The 23,070-nt window shown below is 37.2% G+C and overlaps 2 protein-coding genes across 3 annotated transcripts in view; one reads left to right on the forward strand and one right to left on the reverse strand.

The window, feature by feature from the left end:
• Window positions 1–3,264, reverse strand: part of CEP126 (centrosomal protein 126) — a 42,740-nt gene extending 39,476 nt beyond the window's left edge. The window contains exons 1-2 of the mRNA XM_030042711.2: window positions 3,079–3,264; window positions 1,963–2,088 (exon numbers count right to left, since the gene is read on the reverse strand). Coding sequence (XP_029898571.1) covers window positions 1,963–2,088; window positions 3,079–3,176 — 224 coding nt within the window. The 5' untranslated portion in view covers window positions 3,177–3,264. The remainder of the gene's footprint in view (window positions 1–1,962; window positions 2,089–3,078) is intronic.
• A 3,648-nt stretch (window positions 3,265–6,912) lies between these two features.
• ANGPTL5 (angiopoietin like 5) lies at window positions 6,913–20,263 on the forward strand. Of its 2 annotated transcripts, XM_041118528.1 has the most exons (9): window positions 6,913–7,011; window positions 7,400–7,471; window positions 8,761–8,908; window positions 9,896–10,023; window positions 10,596–10,689; window positions 11,611–11,711; window positions 16,578–16,698; window positions 17,741–17,926; window positions 19,148–20,263. In XM_041118528.1, exons 1-9 carry the CDS (start codon window positions 6,913–6,915, stop codon window positions 19,465–19,467), a joined length of 1,269 nt encoding a protein of 422 aa, XP_040974462.1. In that variant the 3' UTR covers window positions 19,468–20,263. The 2 variants fall into 2 exon arrangements, with proteins under 2 accessions (XP_040974462.1, XP_029898662.1); XM_030042802.1 differs by lacking the exon at window positions 7,400–7,471 and having other exon boundaries at window positions 9,920–10,023.
• The last annotated feature ends 2,807 nt before the right edge of the window (window positions 20,264–23,070 follow it).

The following is a 23,070-nucleotide window of genomic DNA, read 5'->3' on the forward strand; positions in this document are numbered from 1 at the left end:
TTAACCATTTTGTGTGAAGGTTAGAAGTAGAAAATGGACTGTCATACTTCACAGTGCACTCATGTCTACTTTCCATGTGTTGAAAAAAAAATATGAAAGAAACAATTTCAGTTTTGAAATTATAAACCACCAGTGCCAAGAATAACTTCTGATACATGCCTGTAAGCCCTGTCAGGGAGAATTTAGGCTGCTGCCAGGTGAGAACGTGAAGCTTGAGGAAGTCATGCTACCCTTGAGAAACCATCATCATAGCTAACACCTTTACAAGTGTTACAAAGCTAATGGATCTTGGCTCATACATAGATTTGAGACATGACCTGATGGTTGATCAATCGCTTCCTACCTACATAACTGTCAGGAAAAAAAATTCAGTTTCAAGAAACTTTTTATTTCCAAATTACTTTCCTCTCTATATGCAATGACCTTTAATTTTGAATTATATTTCACAGCTTATTAATACTGTATGCACTTACTGCCTTTCTAACATTAGACAACTAACTCCTTTTCAGTTATTAGGGGAAGACTTGTCACCATAGACTTCCATTTGAACTGCTTATTATGCTTATAGTTATGCCATTCTCAATTATCACAAATGGAAACAATTTCATTTTATGAATACCATACCTAAATTTTTAACTGGCTCACCTGAGTAACTTGGATTTATACTGTGTTTCTTAAGGCTGCAATGAAATACATATGGAAATGTATTTATGTATCAACGAGTATTAGTTTAACTACACCAGTCTGTCAAAAGTACGCAGGCTGTCTGGTATTTGCTTTTATATTAGAGTATAATATTTCAAGACCAGTAATACAATAAACAGTGTTCATCTGAGATGCATAGTGTTACAGTGGTACTATTCCAGAAAACCAAATAAGGTATTTAATTTTTCAGCTGAGACTCAGCTTATTATCTGCAAAGGCTGTGGGTTGCACAGTCTTTAATCACTCCCAGGTGATTATATTTCCTTTTCCATTTTTCTTTACATTTCAAAACATGCTGACAAGCACATACCGTCAAGCTAAAATTGCAGTATAAACAATATCTACTGCCTCTCTTATGAGTTATCAACACATTTCAATAAGTAAACATTGTCCAACAGAAATCATCTGATATGGGAACTATGGGGGATGAACGTTAATGAGTTAACACTAGGCAGAAGAACCTGGTCTTGAGGCTGGGGGCTTGCAAGGAGGAACACATCTACCTCTGCAGTATACACAGAGGAGTCTCCTGTGTGTGCAAGCATGACCTCAATGCTAGGGAAAAGCCCTCTATGCCTATTAAACTACTTACAGCACTTCACTGAAACATCTCAGTGTATAAATTACTTAATCCGTTTGTCACAGAATATTTCATGAGTTTGCATTCTCATGTATGCAGAAAGACAGAATATTCAAAGATCTGCTTAAAATGTCAATACAGAATAACTTTATCATAAATACAATCCTGTACTAGAAAGACTTTGCACAGTGTTTATTGGGAAGTGGGGGCACAAAGCCGCACCACGTAGGGGAGGCTGTGCAGCTGTTATGCCATGCAGACAGAAAAGCATACACTTCAGAAGGCAACGGCAACTGCCTGCCTGCTGACCCGTACTGTACATCTGAATGCATTTTTCACACATCCATTGAAGCTACTAAAAACCAGAATACTAGAAATGCAGATCAGAGCCACAAGATGAAAGAGCTACTTACCTTTACTTTATACAGTAAGAGGTGACTACAGTGAGTTTCCAAAAAGTAGCGAGTGAATCAGAATACTGTTCTTTTTGTATTTGATTTGTCCTATAGCAAGAAACCAGATTGGTGAAATTTTTCAGCCTAGATTCCTCAAGAACAAAGCAGTGAGGCTATTTAACAAAGTGAACATGCAAATAGTAGAAATATATTGAGCTGTTTCAAGGTTTTGACTCTTTTTTTTTTTTACAATCTCCCACCAAAGGAACCCTACTTACTTACCTTCTTCTTCTGTTTGTCTCTACCAAGTATTTCTGTGCCCTACTCCTACATATTTTTTGATCTTCTTTCAATGCCCGACGTTCTTCTTCTAAATCCCATTCAAAATGAAATGTTAAAGCTCTATCCCTAGTATTGTGTTAAGGAGAATGGAAACTGTATTAAACAGCTCATTAAAAGATATAATAGCCTGTTTGACTGACTTTATATACCTTTTTGGGACAGGGCAAACTTTATGCATGAGATACAAAATGCTGATATGCCTTTTGACTAAGTACACAACAGTTGGTCCCATAATTGTATATTATAGTCATAACTAACTTTATGTTCATCCAGAAAAAAATATAATTGCATTTTCCTGTTTACAGTGATTTTAACAGAGGCTTTGCACTCATCTTTCATGGTATCAGCAGATGAAAAATCTCACCTTTATTATTTTTATTTGAAGAGACATCTTTCTGTTATCTAAATCTGTAACATATGGATACATGTATCACAGGGAAGACCTTTCAACAGTGAAAACAGCCCCCCTCCCATCTAAAGGATTAGCTGTTTACACTGAAATTCATTAATACCACTGGATAAAAGCTCTCCACAGAGCACCACCAGTCCTGCCTCATGTCAGTAATGATTTAAGTAGCATTGTACAGGTGAAGCTTAGAAGTTGTGTCCGTATTTCTTATTACTTAAATTCAAGAAAATAAGGATCCCCAAGTTCGGATGGAAAACACAATTCCCAATGGCAGTACCTCTTAGAAGAGGGAAAACAAGAAAACTCCGAAGCTGTCTGAGAAGTCAACTTTTCTACAGCCGTTTAAAAAACCCAACGTACAAGTTTTACGGCAAGCCACCCCTGAGGGGACCCCTGACGGCGGGGCGGGGCGGGGCGGGGCGGGGCGGGGGCCCCCCATCACCTCCCCTACCCCACCGCCGCCGCCGCCCCCCCCGGGCCCCGGGCAGCCCCGTTCCCCCCTTCGCAGGACGCAGGACGGCCCCCGCCGCCCCGCGGGCCCTGCGTCTCTGCGGGGAGGCCATTCCCGAGGCGGGCCGCCCTCACGGACCGCTCCACCGCCCGCCCCGAGAGCCCGCCCCAGCCCCTCACCGCCGGCGGAAGGATACACAGCAGCGCGTCGCCCCGCACCCGCGCGGTGGTGGCGGCGGCCGCCGGGGAGGTTTTGCCCCCGCGCCGCCCCGCCGCCCTGCCCGCTGGGCTCCATTCAGCGCCCCGGGCCCGCCGCCCCCAGACCGGAGCTGCGCCGCGGTCGGTGCCGGACGCCGGCCCTGCCTCAGCGCGGTCCCGGCCGCGCCGCCGCCTCCGTAGCAACCGGAGACGCCGCTTCCTTCGCAACGGGGCGGGGCCGCGGCTGAGGGGACGGCGGGGCCGCGGCTGAGGGGACGGCGGGGCCGCGGCTGAGGGGGCGGCGGCGGTTTGGCGGGAGCTGCCTGTACGAGACATCAAACCGGGCGCGAGGGACAGGGCGGGTGGGCTCGGTAGGGAGCGTTCCCGCCGGGGCCCGGCCCGGTCCCCGGAGGTCCCCGGAGGTCCCCGGCCCAAGGTGGAAGCCAGGCGCGGGCACCTCGCTCCGCCGCCGGGCAGCCTCCGTGTCAGCTCGCCTCTTCAGGGACACCGCTCCCGGACTGCGTGCCAAGGCACGGTGCTTGGCTCTCACCGGGCTTTCCGTCCTCTCTGCACTTTTATAAATAACAGGATGCCATTAAAAAAAAAAAAAAGAAAAAACCAAACCACAACACCACCCCTCCCCCCAACCCCACAAAACAACGATATCAGAACAAATACGTTTCTCATTAGTTTTGCAGGGCAAACGAAACACCTCCCTGAGCCCGTGTGCTGCTTGCGGGTTTGCAGAGCTCTCTGCGGATGTCTGTTAAATCTGTTGACGGTAAAAACAGGGTAAACTTTTTGTTTTTAACCACAGGGTGCAGAAATCACAATGCAAAAAGAAAAAAAAAAGTAAAATTGTATAAAATTTTATAGAAAAATATTAAAAAGTATATTAAAAAGTAAATAAAGTTAAACAAAGTAAAAAAAAAAAAAGTAATTTGTTTGTAAGACTGCAAAACTTCATTTTTGGGGGGTTTCAGGCAAAGCAGGGTGTGTTGTCTTGGGATATTGCCATGCCTTGGATGAGCTGTCAGCAAAAAGCTAAATGCCTTGGTGATTTCCTGGCGAGACATTCCTTGGCTGTTGTATTTGAGCTTAAACCAATTCTTCTCTTTTTCAGTGTGCAGCTGTTCTATGTCTTTGACTAGGAGCATAGAAATAGTACTTGGCATTTGTAAAATACTTTTCTCCACAGATTCCACCCCCCCCCCCCCCCCAATATTTGTAGCACAGCTTGTGAAGTAGGTGTTACTATTACCATTTTACAGTCAAGACCGCTGATGCTCAGGTTGCCAAATGTGCTTAATATTTATAATATCCCAGTTACCGCAGTTGAGAAGATGACCATAAAAGGGATGTCTTTTACTTCTAGTTCAGAATACCTGCCTCAAATTCATCACCTTTTTGCCCAATCTGAACTCTTCTGTGTTGCAGGTAGAAGACTGGTTGTCACTTTACTACCACGTGCTTTTCAACCCACATACACTTTTAAAATCCCAGTTGGCTTGATAAAATGCAGTGTTTCATTCAGGATGCAGTAGAAGGATTTATCAGTATGGAGAACTGAGCCACCCAAACAAGACTGAAGCAGAGCTGGGAAACAACTGCAGAATTTGAGCCCATGTCACAGCTAGGAAGGTTGAAATTCATGGTCAACTCATGCTGGCAGAAATTGAGCTGCTTTAGATTTACTGCACATTTGATCTTATCCAGCACAACTTGAAGCTTCATCTTACATACCTTCTGCAATTTAGAATTAAGAATAGTGTTTATATATCTTTCTGTCTCCCTTTTTTACCTTTTCCTTTTTCTTAGTTCTTCATAGCCCTCCTTTATGGTTATTAGACAATTCCTCCTGGTGAGTAACCTCACATCTTTCAGACTGCGGGATGAGAAGGCGACTAGCTGAAGACCATGTATTTCAGAACTGTATGATTATTCTGGGACAGCAAGCAGCCTGATGTCAAGTGGTTACAAAATAGAAGGTCCCACTCTGGCAGCTGGTTTGAAAGAAGTTTCATAAATTTTACTCCGGGCTAGAGACTGATATTCCAGTGAAGGATAAAGATCAGCTCTTAAATCTTTGTGGGATAGATTCTGAATTTATTACAAATCTTATTTGAAGGCTGGAGCATAGCTATGCTGCTGCAGAAACACATTTTTCTTTCCTTCTTGTTCCAACGGGGGATTAATCTGTTAATGCCCTTTAGCTTTCCTCCAAGCTTCAGTTTAACTGTGTAGGCGACTGTACAGGAGAAGGAGTTCAGTCAATGTTCTGATCATTTTAACCATTCCTTCCTGGAAATTGTCACCTCTTCCTATTTCTGTGCATAGGAAGAGGAATAAAAACTATTTGTTCCCCCCTAATGTCATATATGGGTAGCCATGAAAATCTTTTCACCTTCTTCCTGAGACTGAATTATGAATCGCAACTTGCATCTTCTTGAGAGAGCTTCAACTGAGGCACTAGTTAAATTCTAGTAATTCTTATATTGGAAAACTATGATATGCCATGCAATACTTTAAAACAAATTAAAAAAATTGATTTTGAGAGGTACTGAAGAACCAAACTTGTTAAAAATTTCACAGGCAGTTGAATGTGCTCCTCTAGGGAGAGGCCAGGAACAGGTGCTTAGTGTCCTTTAGCTATTAAATTTAAAAGAAAACATTGGATTAAAAACTGGATTAAAATCTGGATTTAAAACTGTATTAACCCCCCTCTCCCAATTTCTTTCAGATCTCTTTGTAGCAAAAGCTATTTCCAGTGTATTCCAACTTCAGACAGGGATGGAGATGAACCACAGTATCGAGAGAAATTTGGAACATTGTTTGGCTGTACCAGTGTAAGGTGATGTTGAACAGTGTATTCTGATGATCCTTTAGACAGTGTATCTCCCAGGGGTACGTTAGAAGCTGAGGTTTCATTTATTCAGCCGGATCACAATCTAAATTCTCTAATGTGTATGAGGAGTTGAAAATCTGTTGGACCTTTATGAACTTTCCAAATAAACTTTCCGAATAATTAATGCTTTTTGGTTAAAGTATCAGATCCAGTTTTTAAGATACAAAAATAGTGGATTTGAGTGTGTGAAAACTGTAAGTGCCTCATAGCTTTAAGTTTCTGTGGACTACATTTAGTTTTCTTCTTTTTCAGGACATTCTCTTGTACTTTGACATTTTTCAGGGATAAAAATCATTGTATTTGAATGATTGTCTCACTCTCAGTACCTGCGTTCCTACAGATGGGCTACCAGCGAGACCAAGAGACTGCTATTGTCCTCCCAGTAAACAATTTTCTATGTAATACAAAGCATTACTTTAAAGTAACATTTTTCAGTTTTCTGTTTTGAATTTGCTTTTAGGACATATTCTAAAATTGCCTCTACAGCCTGTTCTAGTGCACCACCACCACACCAATAAAAACACCTTCATTTTAATGATAAAAACCTTTGTAAAAAGATGAAAACATTGATTAATGCTAGTTTTTCTTTCAAGTAGCCCAGACTACTCAATACCAAATAGATACCAATGCTCAAAAATGGCATATAAAAAAAATCTGTCACAGTTTTATCACAATGAAAATAAATATGTTTGATGTGTCATGTAGAGGTGATAAGCACTAATTGCTCTCAGGATACAAACAGTAGTATATAAAATCTACTGTGCAATTGAGATGTGGTTTATTAAATCCAGCCATTAAAGGAGTGATGTGTTGGCTGCTTTTTGTGCTGTAGACATTCCCAAATAGTTAGGTCAGGACTTCATAGTGTACAATCCTTTCCACCGAAATCTGAAACCCGTCAAAACGTTTGCATTTCTTCGAGTAAAAGATGAACTGCTTTAGAGTAACTTCACTGATTTGTCTTGAAATTTTTTTGTTCAGTTTAGGAGAGACTGTCATAAGTAATGTCAAGCCTTGTTCATCTAAGGTAAGATTTTTAATTACATTGCTTAGATAAGGTAATGAATTAACTGAATTATTTCTCAGAAAAGTGACAGATGTTTTTAAAATGTGGATTGCTTTATTCAGGATAGATACAAAAATACAGAAGAATCAGGTATTTTCAGATAGAGAAAAGAAACTACATTGAAATTGTAGGAATTGAGTATATTAGAACATTTTTGTGTTAATGTCCTTCATCACAGCTTAGTTGTTAGGCCATATTTTCAATCTCATCTGCATGACTGTAAATGCAGAGTAACTTGTTTTTGGCAGAGTCACAGTTTTTGCTTGAATTGCTGAAGTCAGATTTAATTGCCTGTTTCATGTTGGCTTTTGTTAAAAATAAATATTGATTAAAAATATTTGCTTGACAGTATTTAATTGAACATCTGGTAAGTAGCTGTGATAAAGCCCTGGAACAAACCATAGTTTCAAGTGATCTATTTATAAGTTTCAAGTGATCTATTTATAACTCTTATAGAATTTTTCTTCCTTTACTTTGTGCTGATTTCAAAATCAAAGAAACATACTCTTTTAGTTCTCTAGCATTTATTTGTGGACACAAATGCAATTACATTAATAATTCAGAAACTTTTTTTTTTGTAAAATCTCCTTGTTAACAGTTTTACGTAATTTTTACTTTCACTTTTTAAAGGCAAGGATCAGGAAAAAAACTATGCAGTGCTTTGCCAATGTAGTGCCAATACCAGAAAGAGAAAACTGAAGCAGGAAAGGAGAACAATTATGTTGAAGATATAATCAAGTCTAAATAAGTTTTCTTTACCATTAAAATCTTTACGTTTCTAAGGATCCTATTTACATTTGAAAATACAGTATATGAACATACTACAATGTTTTGCTGAGATTATGGAATCAACAAACAAAGGCTTAAATGAAAATACGTTTCTTAGTCTTTTTACAATGACACATATTTCAGGAATTACTTTTAGCATTTTTTTAAGTGATGAGTCAGAGGCATTCCCTTATTTTATGTCACATGACACTATGGAATAAAAAATATTAAATATAAAAATATTGTTTTAATAGAACATTAATAGGTGTAACTACTCTTACCAATGCTTTTATTGTTACTGTTTCAGATAATTGTGTAACTGTGAATAGTGTCCCTTTATTCTTTCCTCTATAGGAACATTTAAAATATTTTTTTAACGCTGAGTTTGTCTGCAAATCTGCTTGGGACTGCTTGTGTGCATAGATTAATAACTTGTGCAAGTATTTCCATTATTAGAATCTAAGTAACTAATTTAGGGACTTTCAAGAGTGAAAGTGTTTTGCTAATATGTAGTAAATCCAAAAGCCTGCTCCTTTCCAGTGAAAATAACTTCATTAGCACTTGAGATGTCTGTTGGGTGTGGTGATACTTAAATGCAGGATTTGCAGTGTGAGCTTCTTAAATGCAGGATTTGCAAGCTCTTGCCTCCAGTTCACAGTGCTCACGGGTAGAATACTTTACCAGAAATGTTGGTGGTATTTTTGAAATTTATAGAGGTTATTCTTTACCTCTGGCACTCTCTTTCTCTTGTGAGTTATGGCTAAGCAGAAGACAGCTAACAGGCCTTGGTCTCAGCTCTGTCAATCACCGCTTGATAAAGCCTTAAAAAAACAGGTTTTGAAGGAAGGCCCATGGAGTAATCTACTTCATTTTGGCAAACCGAGCTATTTTATATATGCTTTATGATCAATTTATTTCCCCCTCCGTTGTTTGGTATAACAGGGCACAAGGAATGTTGGAGCTGTGGAGGAACCACTCAAGGCAGAAGAGAAAAATAAATCTGCAGATATTTCAAAACAAAAAGAACAATGCCTTATACCATGTGATGTTCAAGCTAAAATTTTACGAGGGGAAAAACATTACATGTGCAGTATGTATTCATAAAGAATACTCTCAGCAACAAGCTATGCAATGCCATGCTATGCAATCCTCTGCTATGCTACGCTATGCTGTGCTAATTTATTTTTTAATCTTCTGGAGCACATGTGACAGCCTTTGACCCTGCTACCCAGGCTGAGTATTGTTCAGAAAATTTGGGGTGCCATGTTTTGGGGGCGCAGCTGGTGTGACAAAGTTAAAGTATAATCATGCTAGTCTCTCTTTATAATCACTGGTGAAGACAGGCAAATCCAGGCAGCAGCTCAGCCCACCTAGATCTGTGTTACCCTCTGAGTGTTGGTAGCTCTCTCAGTTAGAAAGGAAGAGTAGGGTGTCTGTGCCTCATTTAAACATCATAGTTAAGTGGGGGGGAGTTAAGTGGGAGTTAGTTAGCTGGTTAGTTAGTTAGTTAAAGTGGGAGGAAATCTATACTTCAGCTTGCCTTTTATAGATACTTATGCAGGACATTCTCTATTCATTGCCTTGACAAACTAAAGAGCAAATGATATAATCAGCCTCAGAAAAAAAGTCAAAATTCTTGTCTTTCCCATATAATTTTTTAATATGTATTATTAATTAGCTGACAGGTTTACTTTTTTTTTATTTTTAGCATCAGGGCAAAAACCAGGAGTAGCAGAGTGAATGAGTAAATGTGGGATGACAGGAAACCTTATATATCTGTCTTTTATTATTTACATTTGTATTTCTGTGATATCCATTAACTGGGCATCCAGGTTGCTCAAGGATAAGATGAAATTCTTCTTCAAATCTTAAGAAGAACATCACTTCTTAAGATGTCTTCACTGCAACCGACGAGGCTGAGGTTTTTAGTATCTTTGGCTTTAATCTGTGGTCTCTGTACTACTTTGGTTTCACTTTTAGGTACCCTAAGGTTAAACACCTTCAATATTCACTTAGATATCATAAATAAGTTTGTTGTCAATCAGTCAAGAGTATTTCTAGATTTATGATAACAAAGTGGATGAACATATTTCTTTTAAAGGAAATTTGCAGAACTCTCTTGTTGAATATGCAAGAAGTACAAAAAAACTGGTAAGAAACATGATGGATGATCAACAGTCTTCTTTGGATTACCTTTCTAATCAGGTACTTTTTTCTTTATCATAAAGATTTTTATTTATTATTTATCTCTACAGGTATTGACTAACTGAGGAAAATTAAGCATTTATCTTTCATTAAAACAGTAGAATTAAGAGACTATCACCATTCATTGTACCTCACATAGGGTGTGAGTTCCATTTCTACGAGAGGAGTGATAAGCACCACCTGGTCCACACCTTAGTGGCATACATGGCAGTAGGGTAAGTGGAGGACTATTCCTCCACATTGGTTGCTATATCCAGTCCTGTTGTATTGCAGATGACATATTATATTATTGTTAACTCTGATAGTAATAGTTTACTGTGCATCAGTCAGTACCTATAAAAAGCATTAACCAAACTGAAGGACTTTTTTTTAATTCACTGGAACTGTGCCTAAAAATGATTTTGGATGAAAAAAGTAAAAAATCAGACCAATTTACCTAATGAAGGTACGAATCACTAACACATCACAAAAATGAACTTTAGATTATATTTACTAGGAGTCAAAAAGAACATCTTTAGAATGTAAAATTCCTCATTGCAATGCAATTAAATATCTTTTATTTGAATTGGCAGGTAAATGAACTCATGAACAGACTTCTTCTTTTGAATGCAGAAGTTTTGAGAAAGCATTTGGATCCACTTCCTTACAAAACAGTTCAATCTCATGGTAAGTATTTTTCGCATTCAGTCTTGACCTCTTCCCTTTTAATCTTTGTATCTTGACAAAGAACTAATTAAAGCCAATGTAAGCAATTATAACATTTATAGGATTTATTCTGTGTTAATAACATATAAACTCTGGAAAATTTGCGAACTGTTTAAGAATGTCGTCATAAAGACTGCTTTAAATCATTTGCAACTGATAATTCTGGGCATCCTGTTTAGCATCTTGTTGATATTTATGCAAAATACCAAGTATGATGATCAGTTCTTAAGTGATCTGATATTGCTAAATGGCACTTTCTTTTGCAATGAAATAAAGTGTGCTCTGCGTTTGCAATATCCTTCAAATGGGATGGAAATCTCTTGTACACTGGACAGTTAATCTTCTTTGTAGTGTCCATCCCAACTAAAGGAAACATTACCTCTAAGCAGTCCTACTGACCATAGAAATTGCTTGTTTGAGTATGTTTAACACAGACCTGGCTTAACACTTAGAAGCAAAGGGGGTTTTATGTATATGTTATGATGTAAAGGCTTTTACAAGTATAAATACGAATATCTGCAGGAAAAAGGCAGCCTTCCCCAGATAATATGTTTTTTCTTAGTACAAGTGTTACCTAAATAAAATCTGTAAAATGACCCAGATACATAATCTTTAATTTCTGTATCATATCTGTTAAGATCAGAAAGAACTTTCTCTATACAATAGAATTTATACTTCTTTCTGAGCTTAATGGAGTTCATAGAATTTTCATTTACAAGGTAAATTTGTGACAAAACATGATTTTAAAGTTTGCATGACAAGAAAATGCACTTTGAAATCATTCATACCTTACCAAGAAAAGCAATATTTCTGTGCTTAAGCTGTATTTGTTTCTTTTAACATATTTTGCTAATGAACTTCATCAAATACTTTGCTCTCTAGGGTTGGATTGCACTGATATTAAAGATACCGTTGGTTCAGTTTCAAAAACTCCAACTGGTCTGTACATTATCCATCCAGAAGGATCAAATTATGCTTTTGAGGTAATAAATTTATCTCTCAGGATAGTCACAATTTGCTTGAGAATATGCACTTAGAATGTATTTAATATATTTGAAGTGTTTTCCATGACAATTTCTCAACAGATGAATAAGAAATGTATTAAATCATCCAAATGTGTCTGCCATTACTATAATTTTGATGAGTTTCTCTTTTTATACAAAGAAACTTAACCTCTGTCATAAGATCCCATTATCAGTTTTCATATACAGTGAAAAATGTACCAAAGAGGAAAACCAAGGTATTTTCCAGCACCCCTTTTGGACATTGAAAAGTGCTGTTCTTTTCTATTTTAGAGACAGAAAACTGAGGAGCCAAGTGACTGATCCATTTGGCTCCTAAAATGGGACCTTTGGCTTTTTTAATTATTCTGCTGGATGACTGTATAGTGTTGCCTTCTCCTGACAGGTTACTCCGCTGATGCCTATAGCTTGGATCATGATATTGTATAGGCATCTAAATATAGGTGCAGATGTACATTAGCTTGAGGAGTAGGTGATTAGCTCTTGTCTGAGCATCATTATAACTCAGTCTTGAGGCAGAGAGGCATCTAAACTTTTAGTTTGCATATCCAGTTTGCAGGATATACGTTCTTAAAGAAAAAAGGATGAAATTCAGCATGAACTGCAGCAGTCACGCTTCCTATCACTACCTGCATTTTCTGTAATTGCTTGGAGTTACAGTGCTCATCCAGGAGAAGAGAGTTTGGGGTTAATTTCCTCAGGCTTAGGACATTCAGATCCATGCAAACACAAGGAATGCTTTGTTTTGTCTGTTTATTTCCATTTCAGGCTGTTCTACTTAGAGAAGTCCTTATGCGTAGTGGAAAGACAGATATGGCACTTTCAAACCTTTAGTTTTGCAGTACATGCTGGGGTCATTAGTTTTTGGAGAAAACATGTGGAGTTTAAGCCAGCTAATAAATAGCGAAATTTAATATCTAACTTTATAGTCTTCCTTTATATATAACAAAGGAAGGATGAATCCCTTTATCTCTAGCCAATTGGAACCCTACAAAATGCTACAAAAATAAACCTCAAACTGGTTACGAAAAGGCTTCAGAAGTATGCTGGGATCTCAAAAGAAAAAATGAACTTGGTTCTGCAGACCCCTGATAGAAAAACCTGTCATTCTTTCTATACAATGCAGCGAGCTCAGGGAAAAGATCTGTAACTCATTGGCAAGTTCCTTCTAGGTAAGAGAAAGGCAAAGACAGGTAGAAGTGTTCACAGAACAAGCATATTTATAGTATGAAGAAAATGCTGTCTTCCTCACCCCAGGATGAACCATAGCACAAAATGCATCTGTTTCAGAATTTCTTCTGGATCAAGGGGGATTCCATTGAGGAAATATTCATACCTCACCCAAATTACTTTTCCTGAGAGATGATATGACTATTCTATGAGAAAAGTGATTTCTCAGTTCATTTATAGCTTTTGGTGAATAAATCTGAAATGATAAAGTTCCTTTCACTTCAAAAGTATTTTTGACACTTTTCCACATTTAAAGTTACTGCCAGAATCTGAGAATCAGTTATATGAGTGGAAAGGTTCCTTAAGGAGAACAAGATACAAAAAGAAAAATTATAATAATTTGATTAAAAGCACAAGGTAACAATAAATAATGAGAAGAAATGTCTGCACTCATGAAATGAGTGTCTCATTTCTCGTCTGGTAGATGTTACACAGAACTGAAAAGTTAGTGCCAAAAAGTTCTCAGAATAAAATACCTAAAATATGTGTGTTCCATAAAGAACGTTATTTTAAGGAAAACTGTTTAATGCAAATTATTCCATACGTTGAAGCATAAAAAGGGTACAAGAGAAATGATAGATGAACAAAAATATCAAGACATTAAAACATAAACAAGAAATTGTAATGCAATTTAAAGGGCTAAAAGCCAAGAGTTCTGGAAGTTATGCAGACTAACTAACGCAAAATAAGAAAAAATACAAAGAGGCAGAAAACCATAGTAAAAAACTAAAAAACAGACAACAAAGCCAGCATGAAACAATTTATTTCAATGATGACCTTTTCAGCAATAATCTGCCCTTTAAAAGTAGCTGAAACTAAACAAAAATGTCTTTGGAATCATTTGCATAAAGATACCAACAAATGAAGAAAACTGTTTAGACAACTTGATCCTCTTCTCATGGTTTCAGGTTTGAAACCTCATGTTTTCAAAACTGAGTATAGATTTTGATGCTTAACTCAGGCTAATTGAAACCTGAATTCCAGGAGCTCTAAGAATATCCAGTTTCAGTGATAGTGGCAGGTTCTCGTCATCTCAGAAAACTAGTCCCAAATGGGCTTTTGTCTGAGCATTCAAACATGAGGCAATTAAAACCAATTTCACTTCTGGAAAATTGAATAATGATCACTTTCTGATACATTTTTCAATGAGTAAATTTAGATCAATGATATTTCTAAGGTGGGTCAGACAAACTAAACAGTGGTTTGGAATATACCTCTTATACACACTAAAGATGGAAAGGGAAGAAATATTCAGTAGAAGAATCCTCCTGCTCATTTAATTTAAATTTTACCTGGCACAGTCATGGCCCTCATACCTTGCACAATATGAGACATAGAACAAGCTGTAAAGTGGATTAATTATTATAAGGCTTTAAGGAAGAAAATTGCATCATTTCCAGCATATAAAGGATTAAGAAACTACACAGTGATGACTGGTTTTTTTTGTATCTGTCTCATATTTTTACTTAGCTGGTGTATGTTTTGGTGCTGTATCTAATTGGCTGATGACCTTTCATATAGAACCAAATCTGCTCCTTCTGAGAATTATCAACACTCCCACTGATTTATACTGGACTGAAGATTGATGTTGTGACCAAGTGGGCTCTTTGTATTTCTGACTCATAGTGAGAGGAGTAGCCAAGCATGCAATCATCTTCTCAAGACAGCAGATGAGGCAATGGGATTATTTTTAATGAGTTTTAGGTATTTGCATCTAAATATTCATTTTGGAATCTTCTGCATTTCTTTTTATTCCAGTTCCACCCTCCTTGGGTGACAAATAAGCATGTGATTCTCCAGGGAATAAAGCCCATAATTTTCTTTCATGCATATGCCCTTTACTATGATGCATTCAGTATTTGTGTTGCAAGGATTGCTCAAAGCATCCAATGGCATTGACTTACTTGAAGCTCCAAGATTCCTCAGGTTGTATTAGATCACATTGCAGCTCTGTCCTGTTGCTTTCTTGTCGTTCATAGAAAAGATGTTGTTAAGTCACAGAGGTTCTGAATAAGATGTTGATGTGTTCCTGCCAAGGAACAAGTCTTCGGTTTCATGAAAAATGCCTGGCTGGTACAGGCAGTGGGGTTGCAACATATAAAGCTCAGATTGCCACAATTTTTTTGAGGGTTAAACTGACTTCCACGTAGACTCCAGTTTTAGCCACTGGCTAAGATTGCAAATCTCTCTTTTCTGAAACGTGTTTCATTGTGTACATTCCCTGTAACCTGAACAAAAATTTCCTACTTTACTCCATCACTTGTGCATCTACTTACTGTTATGATTTACTGATAGCCAACATTATATTCTGAACTTGCTTTTGTTATCACAAGTAGTTTAATGGCACCATAGCTATAAGTTTTCCAGGTTAATTCTCCTGATATTAGTCACACTGGGAGACACTTACAAAGGAGCCTCTGTTTTTAAACACTAATTAAGCATAGTATCCCCTAAAACTACTTTGAACAGCTTAGGTGGTGCCGTGTCTAAATGTGCAATATGCACCTTTCTACATTAGGGTGCCCAGACTTTCTCATCCCTATTAGAACTGGTCAAACTCTGGCACTGGGGACATACTTGAAAAAAACCTAGAATGACCTCGATACATTCCACTTAACTTTGTGCAGTTAGCTGAAATCCCCAGAGAGCAGCCAAAGGTCTAGGGGCCCTTTCTGTAGACAGTGGAGGTGACTAACATCTGTAGAGGGTGAATTACATCTTGGTTTCCCAGAGCCACACTACGAATGCACATTTTTCTGTATAAGGGGGATTACAAGGGAGACAAGGGCAATAAGATTCCTAACTTAGGGAACTCAATTATGTGCCACATAACGTGACATTCCATAGCAGAGCAGAGGACAGCTGGACCACAGCCATTGGACTTGCTGTTGGGCACAAATTTTAGCGAAGACTCATAAAGACTCATAAATACTCATAAATTTGAGAGTTGATCTTACGTATTCAGTGGGACTGCTCAATAGCAGGCTGTTAAACGTTCATATTGGGACTTCCCTGGATTGGGGCCCTTTCTTATGGGGAGTTTTTTGCTGCTGCAGCATAAATTATTATACACTGGGTTACTGCTATCACTTTTCCCATTTCCTTACCTTTATTAAGGGCTCTACATTTCCCAGGCATCACAAACAGTATTTCTGGGGAAGAAAGTATGATGGTGAGGGGGAACACATAAGAAGTTGTGTCTATTTTGCTTTGCTGAAATAAAGGTATATTCATTGTTAGTGCCTGTATCTGTAATATTTTGCATGATTAATACATGATATTGCATGTTGCTTCCACTTCATGCTATTATTAATATACAGTAACATTTATCGAAGCTTATTTATTATTTCCGATATGAGCAGACATTTGCACACAACAGTTCCCACTGGTTGAGGAAATATCCAAATCAAGCAGTCCAACAAGAACATATAAGAAAATACTGCAGCTTCATTTTTTATTTTCTTTGAGCTTTTTGTTAAGATGTTTGAAAGGTATGTTGCTTAGCAAAACTCTAAATAGTCCATCTTTATTTAATTAAAATGTTTTCTTCATAACAGCTGCTTCAAGAATGCTTTATCATATCTATGTCTATTATAGGTTTTGTGTGACATGGATTTTCAAGGAGGTGGATGGACTGTCATTCAGAAAAGAACTGATGGAATCATTCCATTTCAGAGAACATGGTCTGAGTATCTGGATGGATTTGGTGACCTTTCTGGTATTAATTTTAAATACTCTAAAGTGCTTTGGACCAAACGTTTGCTGTCTTCATGTCAGCTACATTCCACTAAATTGTGCGGGATTTTTAGTCATATAGAGAGTAAAGTTCTTGTTTCTTAAAAGTCTTATTTATACTTAAGAGTTTTTTTCATCAAATCTATTATGTGATCTTCTCAATAATGACTATCACCCTGCTAGTCTTAGCCATTACTCATCCTCAGTCTCACAAGAGGTGTTTAAAATGTTGTGATATTTTCTTCCTGAAATAATGTATAAATTGTATTTCCCCCCTTTTCAAGTTTTTTAAAAAAGCCTTAGTTGGTTTTAATCACATTTGCAAAATATTTCCTTAAAGCAGAAAAAAATCAGTAATATTTCACCATAGGGCATGAGAAGTTAGAAACAGAATGGAAATATTTCAGTAGCTAATAACAACACAACTGTGTTATTACTTTTTTACTGCCACATTTCGTCCAGCAAGTCTAAAAACAGTTGCTTCTTCAGTTTATCTGGGATTGCAGTGGAAGCACACAACTTTTCAACTATACAGAAAAGTGCAGCTCATTTGGGGCAACCTTTCATGGAAAAAAGTGTGATTTACAGAGGCAGCAAATCTCAAGAACAGGGTTTGAGTTTTGTTGCATTTCATAGAATGCTGACATTTATCATTTCTCAATATTGCCCTTAGGAATGCTACTGAATTCTGTTTAATCAAGTGGATCTTTAGCACATCCAGTTTTTGTGGTCTTCTAAGGTATATTGAAGATGAACGCTTGAAAGTTATCATGTGGACAATTTTCTAAAAATGTCACAGAGAAAAAAGATGATGTGCACATGTGAATTCTTTCCATGGATTTCCCAATGAAGTAGGAAGATTACTCTGCACCTTCATTAGTCTTTCAAAGGAATATAAGCCTATCATACAACTTTTATTGCACTTGGTTCAGGAAGAAAAGTAGAAGGACTGGAAGAATCCATTTTTTCTTTTGCGCTTTCCATTTCTAGAAGTTTATTGACTCTATATTATATTTCTGTTTTAGGGGAATTTTGGCTTGGACTGAGAAAGATTTTTCACATAGTAAATCAAAAAGCCACTAGTTTCAGTCTTTATGTGGATTTGGAATCAGAAAATGATAAGCATGCCTATGCATCATACGATGGATTTTGGATCGAAGATGAGGCATGTTCTTTTAAGATCCATTTGGGGCGTTATTCCGGAAACGCTGGTAAGAACCTCCTTCTTTAAAGTATTTAAAGATAGCTGCTGCCTTTCTTGATGTGAAAAAATGCATTCAAAAGAGTAATACTTAATTAAGATAACTGTTTATTTCTAATCTGTTTTTCTCTATTTGGTGCATAACAAACACTTATACAGATAAATGGTTAATGATGTAGTGTTTGGTTATGCCAACATCTTTACATAGTAAAAAATCATTTTATTCTATTGCTTCAAGGTCTTTAATGGAATAATTGAACAAACACTCCTTTAATAAAGAAAATGAATAAAGACAATAAAGGAACTTTAATGGATTCAAGTCCACAGAATATATATATATATATATATAAAATACATAAGGGATTTTGTGTGTGTTTGTGTATACCTATGTAATGGTCCAATTCTTTAGATGTCCATTATCTCAAATTTGCTGATGTTAATGGAAATCTTCCTGATGTTGCTTTGGTTAGTTCAGAAGTGCCCAGACAGTGGCGTACAAAGGATAGAGAAAGAAACTGACCGGAACAAATTAGGCCTAGTGTATAACAGTTACTGGCTGATATATACACACAAATTAATTTACAATTCCAGACCTGCCTTAATATCATAGCTATACCAAATGTGCAAAGATTTGTGTTCAGTAATGCACCATGTCTTACTACTTTTTTCTAATTTTTTTTGGCATGTTTACTAATATGCAAGACTGTTCCTTATTACCAACGTAATAGTTATTATCTAAATCTGTTGGTGCTTTACTCTACCTGCATTTGTAAGAAACATTATTTCTTTAGTAAGACAACAGAACCAGTAATCACTGACCTTTGTTTTAACAATTCCATCTTATCTCATAACTCCCTCTGGGGCTTCGGTCACATCACTGGAAAATCTGAAGTTAACAACCCTTTTCCTTTCTTTTTTCTTTTCTTCCACTGTCTTTGAGAACAGAAGCCTTTACCTTCATAGCTGGTGTGCATCACTAAAAGCAACAACAATATGAAGATGTTTCATCAAACTTCAAATTCTTCCATACTTCTCAGTATTTTATACTTTTTCTTTCCTACGTCTTTAACACACTGCCAGCTCATTATTTGGTGCTTTTGAACCACTTTTAAAGAAATCTATTTTTCTAATAAATTCAGAGGAAAAGTTTGCGAGGTATGCAACAAGTAAGAAATGTTATGTTTCTCCATACATAACTCTTTTATCCTTCTGTTTTATCTGTTGTACTTAGGTGATGCATTTAGAGGATATAGAAAAGAAGATAACCAGAATTCAATGCCTTTCAGCACATTTGATGCTGATAATGATGGATGCAGGCCAATGTGCACTATTAAAGAACAGCCTGTAAAGAGCTGCAGTAACTTCAGTGATAACACTGGATGGTGGTTCAATCAGTGTGGCCTTGCAAATCTTAATGGTGTTCATCGCTACACAGGTAGATTTCTTGCAACTGGGATTCACTGGGACACATGGACAATGAACAATAAACCAGTCAAAATTAAATCAGTTTCAATGAAAATTCGGAGAACATACGATCCATATTTCCACTAACCTACGAAAACAGAAATATATCTCTTTTTGCAGTTATGTGGGATAATGTATCACTGCATCATACCTTTCATTTTCACTTGAACAGTTCAGTCTTAAAACTATTAAATATTTCCATAATAGAGTTACTAATTTTTATTATGAAATGTCAGCATTTTTAGTGTTCCCGCTTGAGTAAGAAGGTCCTAAGAAGAATAGGGTTTTCAGAAAACGGATGGAGCTTAGTGTTTGTCAGCTTTTATTCAACTGCCTCTTATGCAATCTCAGAGCCAGCGGGAAAATTATAAAAAGGAGTGTAATGCTGACTTTTGAATGTGTTTTTTCTATGCTCTCAGCATATCTGAATTGCCAAGAAATTTCAGCAAATTTTCTTTTATAAAGCCATATACCTGTCATTTCCATCATTATATTTTGGAAAAATACCTTTTCTTCACCTTAGGTTAATTTTCCAGAATCAGCTCTTCTTTCTATATTCCTTATCAGGCAAGATAACACTGACTTATTTCAACACATATGTAAGGTTCTATATACTCTCAGGGCCTGATCTTTATACAGGTAAGGTAGATACTGACATACAAGAACTATGGTCTGTTTTGTATTTAATTTTCACAGTCAATGTGTTTCATAATCACAGTTTTACTCTACCATTGCCTATTTCACAATTCAGTACAAATGAACACTTTTTTTCAAAGAAAATGTGTAACATTTCATATGACCTTTGGAGTTTTAATTTTTGGATATATGGGTCTGACCTGATGTTTTTCATTCTTATTGGCATTCACTTTGTGAACAATCATGTGGTAATGAACAAAAACAATCTGAGTTGTATAAGTACATTTTTAATTGTGACAATTGTTTGAATTTCTGTCAGTAAAAATAGAATAATATCAATAAAAATATGAATATTGTCAGTACAGCAGTGTTTCTGGGACCTGGCATCTATTCTGTAGCAACTAGGCATGGTATTTCTCATCTCTACTCCAGTTTCAGTAGATCAGCTCTGTCGTAACATGTGGAATGAAATCAGTTAAAAACTCTATGTGTTTCCTCTTTGCTGTCTCTCACTTTGACCAAGCATTAATACAGTGATCAGAAACCATCATCAGTTCAGAACCACCATGTTTTAGAACTTCTTTCCAAAGATACATGTAGCTATAGGAGGAAATGAAGCTTTTGATAGGGTATGTTACAAGGTTAAGGGAGAGAAAAAAATTCCTCTTTTCTTCCATGCTTGACTAGTCCTTAACAATTGGAGGTAAAAAGTGACTAAAAGCAGAAGGTTCCTCTCTGGTAGAGAGAAACTGAGGACTATCCTTATAGTGGGGGCCTATGGTAGCATGGTAGGAAGTAGCTTGAGGAAAAATACTACAGGACCTGTAGAGGGATTGTGAGAGAGAGGGTAGCTCACGCTCTTGGGGGAGACTGAATTCTCTGAGTGTGGGCAGATTTTTCTTGTCAGACCCTGTAGTCTTTGGAATTAGAGGTGGAGAGATAGTATGTACACCCTCTTTAGCCCTCCCTCTCACTCCAGGCTTATTAGGAATGCAATCCCTTCTAACAGTGACAGGGACCCAGCAGACCTATAAAGGTAGATACTAAAATGAAAGAGCTTCTGCACTAAGATTAACAAGCATTAGAACACTACGTGATTGTTTAAAGAATATTAATTCTGGTGGCAAGCCTGGATGTTGTCACTGTATTAGGGCTACTATGTCAGAAAGAGTCCCCAGGCTGCAGTACAAGAATCCTACTAGAGAACGCCAGTGGCTAAATTTCATGGAAGTTTAATGGCTTTGATGAAAGCCTCAAACTTTGACAGTGGGACCTCTGCTCTGACAACCAGGTCCAAGCCTGTGAGCAGAAAGGAAGAGTGTAAGTAGGGAATCTGGATGCTGAGTGTAGAGTTAGAGTCTGCTGACACTCTGAGGCTCCTTTTGGCTTTATTAGAATCCCTGCTCAAAAATGACAATGGAAAATGAAGAATGTAGATCTGTGCTGGCAGATATTAACACATTTAATTACCAGGTTTAATCTCTCCTTTGTCAAAGTTGATTAGATTAGCTGGCAGTAACATCACAGAGGAGATGGGCCTGAAAAGATAACTAAATCTTGAAGGATCATTCTTGCAAATAGACATTGGATCTTAAAGTCAAGTCAAACTGTAAACCTATAGAAAAAAATGAATCAAATTCTCAATATCAGTACGGGGGGGTGTGGGGTGTGGGTGGCATTTGAATATTTACTGTTCCTTGGAAGACAAAAACATTTCCAAGACTATTTGCAGAGACTGCTTGGACTCAATACATATGCTTTAATACCATTAAGTGCTGCTCTGCTAGCAAGGTCACAGGTAGACACTGTGTTCTGTGGCTTAGAGTTCATTCCCTTTGTAGATAAAATGAATTCATTTTGCCCCAGGTTTGACTTGTGTCTTTGTTGTGCTGTGACAGCTGGATCTGCAGTGTAAACTGCAAACAGGATGAAGCCCAAAATTGCAAATACTAGTCAGGTTTTAACTCCTTTAAATCATTCAGGTTTGAGTTTTCAATATAGTGTTCTTAAGCAAAAGATGGTCAATGCTTTATTCCTTTTTCAGATTAGAAACCATATACAAAAATATTGTTATGAATTTCTTCTCTTGTATTTGCCATATTATCTACTAGTCATGATCATGCCTAGTGCTTCTGTGGCACCAAACCAATTAGATAATAATTAATATCATTTATTGATTTTATTTCTTTCATGGAGTCTAGCAGCTGAGAGGATCTAAATAAGGTTTCTATGAAAAGCTTTTGAGCATGGGAATCTCATAGTTTTATCATCATTTGAATGTTCTGAAATGTGAGTATTGGTATAGCCTGTTTTTGTTTTAAAATTTAGCGTATGCTTAGAAAAGCAGAGTGCTAGATATTAGTTGGCAGCTTGCTTTGTGCAAATCTGAAATACAGCAATGACAATAGAACATTTTCCATGTGATAGATGGCTACTGTCTGCAAAGGTTCATTCCATTTCCTCTCTAAGAATAAAACAACTGTGAAAACAAAATTTTTTAGTTAAACACAGAGAATTTACAAGGACATTGAACTGATTCCAGGGGCCTATGTTCCATATTTACAGCTGATGGTTCCCAACCACCATACATAAGATTTTTATGGCCATATATTTAGGACTGGTAATCAACCAGTTATTGCCCAAACAGTCTTGTTTCAACTAAATAAAAAGGAACATGTAGGGTGTAGCATATTAAGAGAAACTGATTGAGTGTTCCAAATAAAAAGTAGCTTGGTTAAACTACACTTAATATCTATACCAGGAATGATACTCCAGACTATGAGAAGTTGTCTTTAAAGGACATGTAATCTCTGATGTTATGAAACTGCATTTCTTTCTTTTGTTTTCTTTTTCCAAGAGTATGGCTTCAATTTGTAAATCTCAGTTTGGCAAACTCAAAGTATTTGACCCAGTTTATGATGCTACAGTAATATAAATAAATGACAATGTGGTTTCCACAGCCTGAGTACTACTGACGTGGCAGTGCAGGGTTCAGTGTATTAGACATCTGGAAATAACAAAATAGTACAACTAAAGGACTTTCCACTTGGAAAA

Source organism: Aquila chrysaetos, chromosome 19 (genome assembly GCF_900496995.4).
Source record: "Aquila chrysaetos chrysaetos chromosome 19, bAquChr1.4, whole genome shotgun sequence".
NCBI classification, from domain to species: Eukaryota; Metazoa; Chordata; class Aves; order Accipitriformes; family Accipitridae; genus Aquila; species Aquila chrysaetos.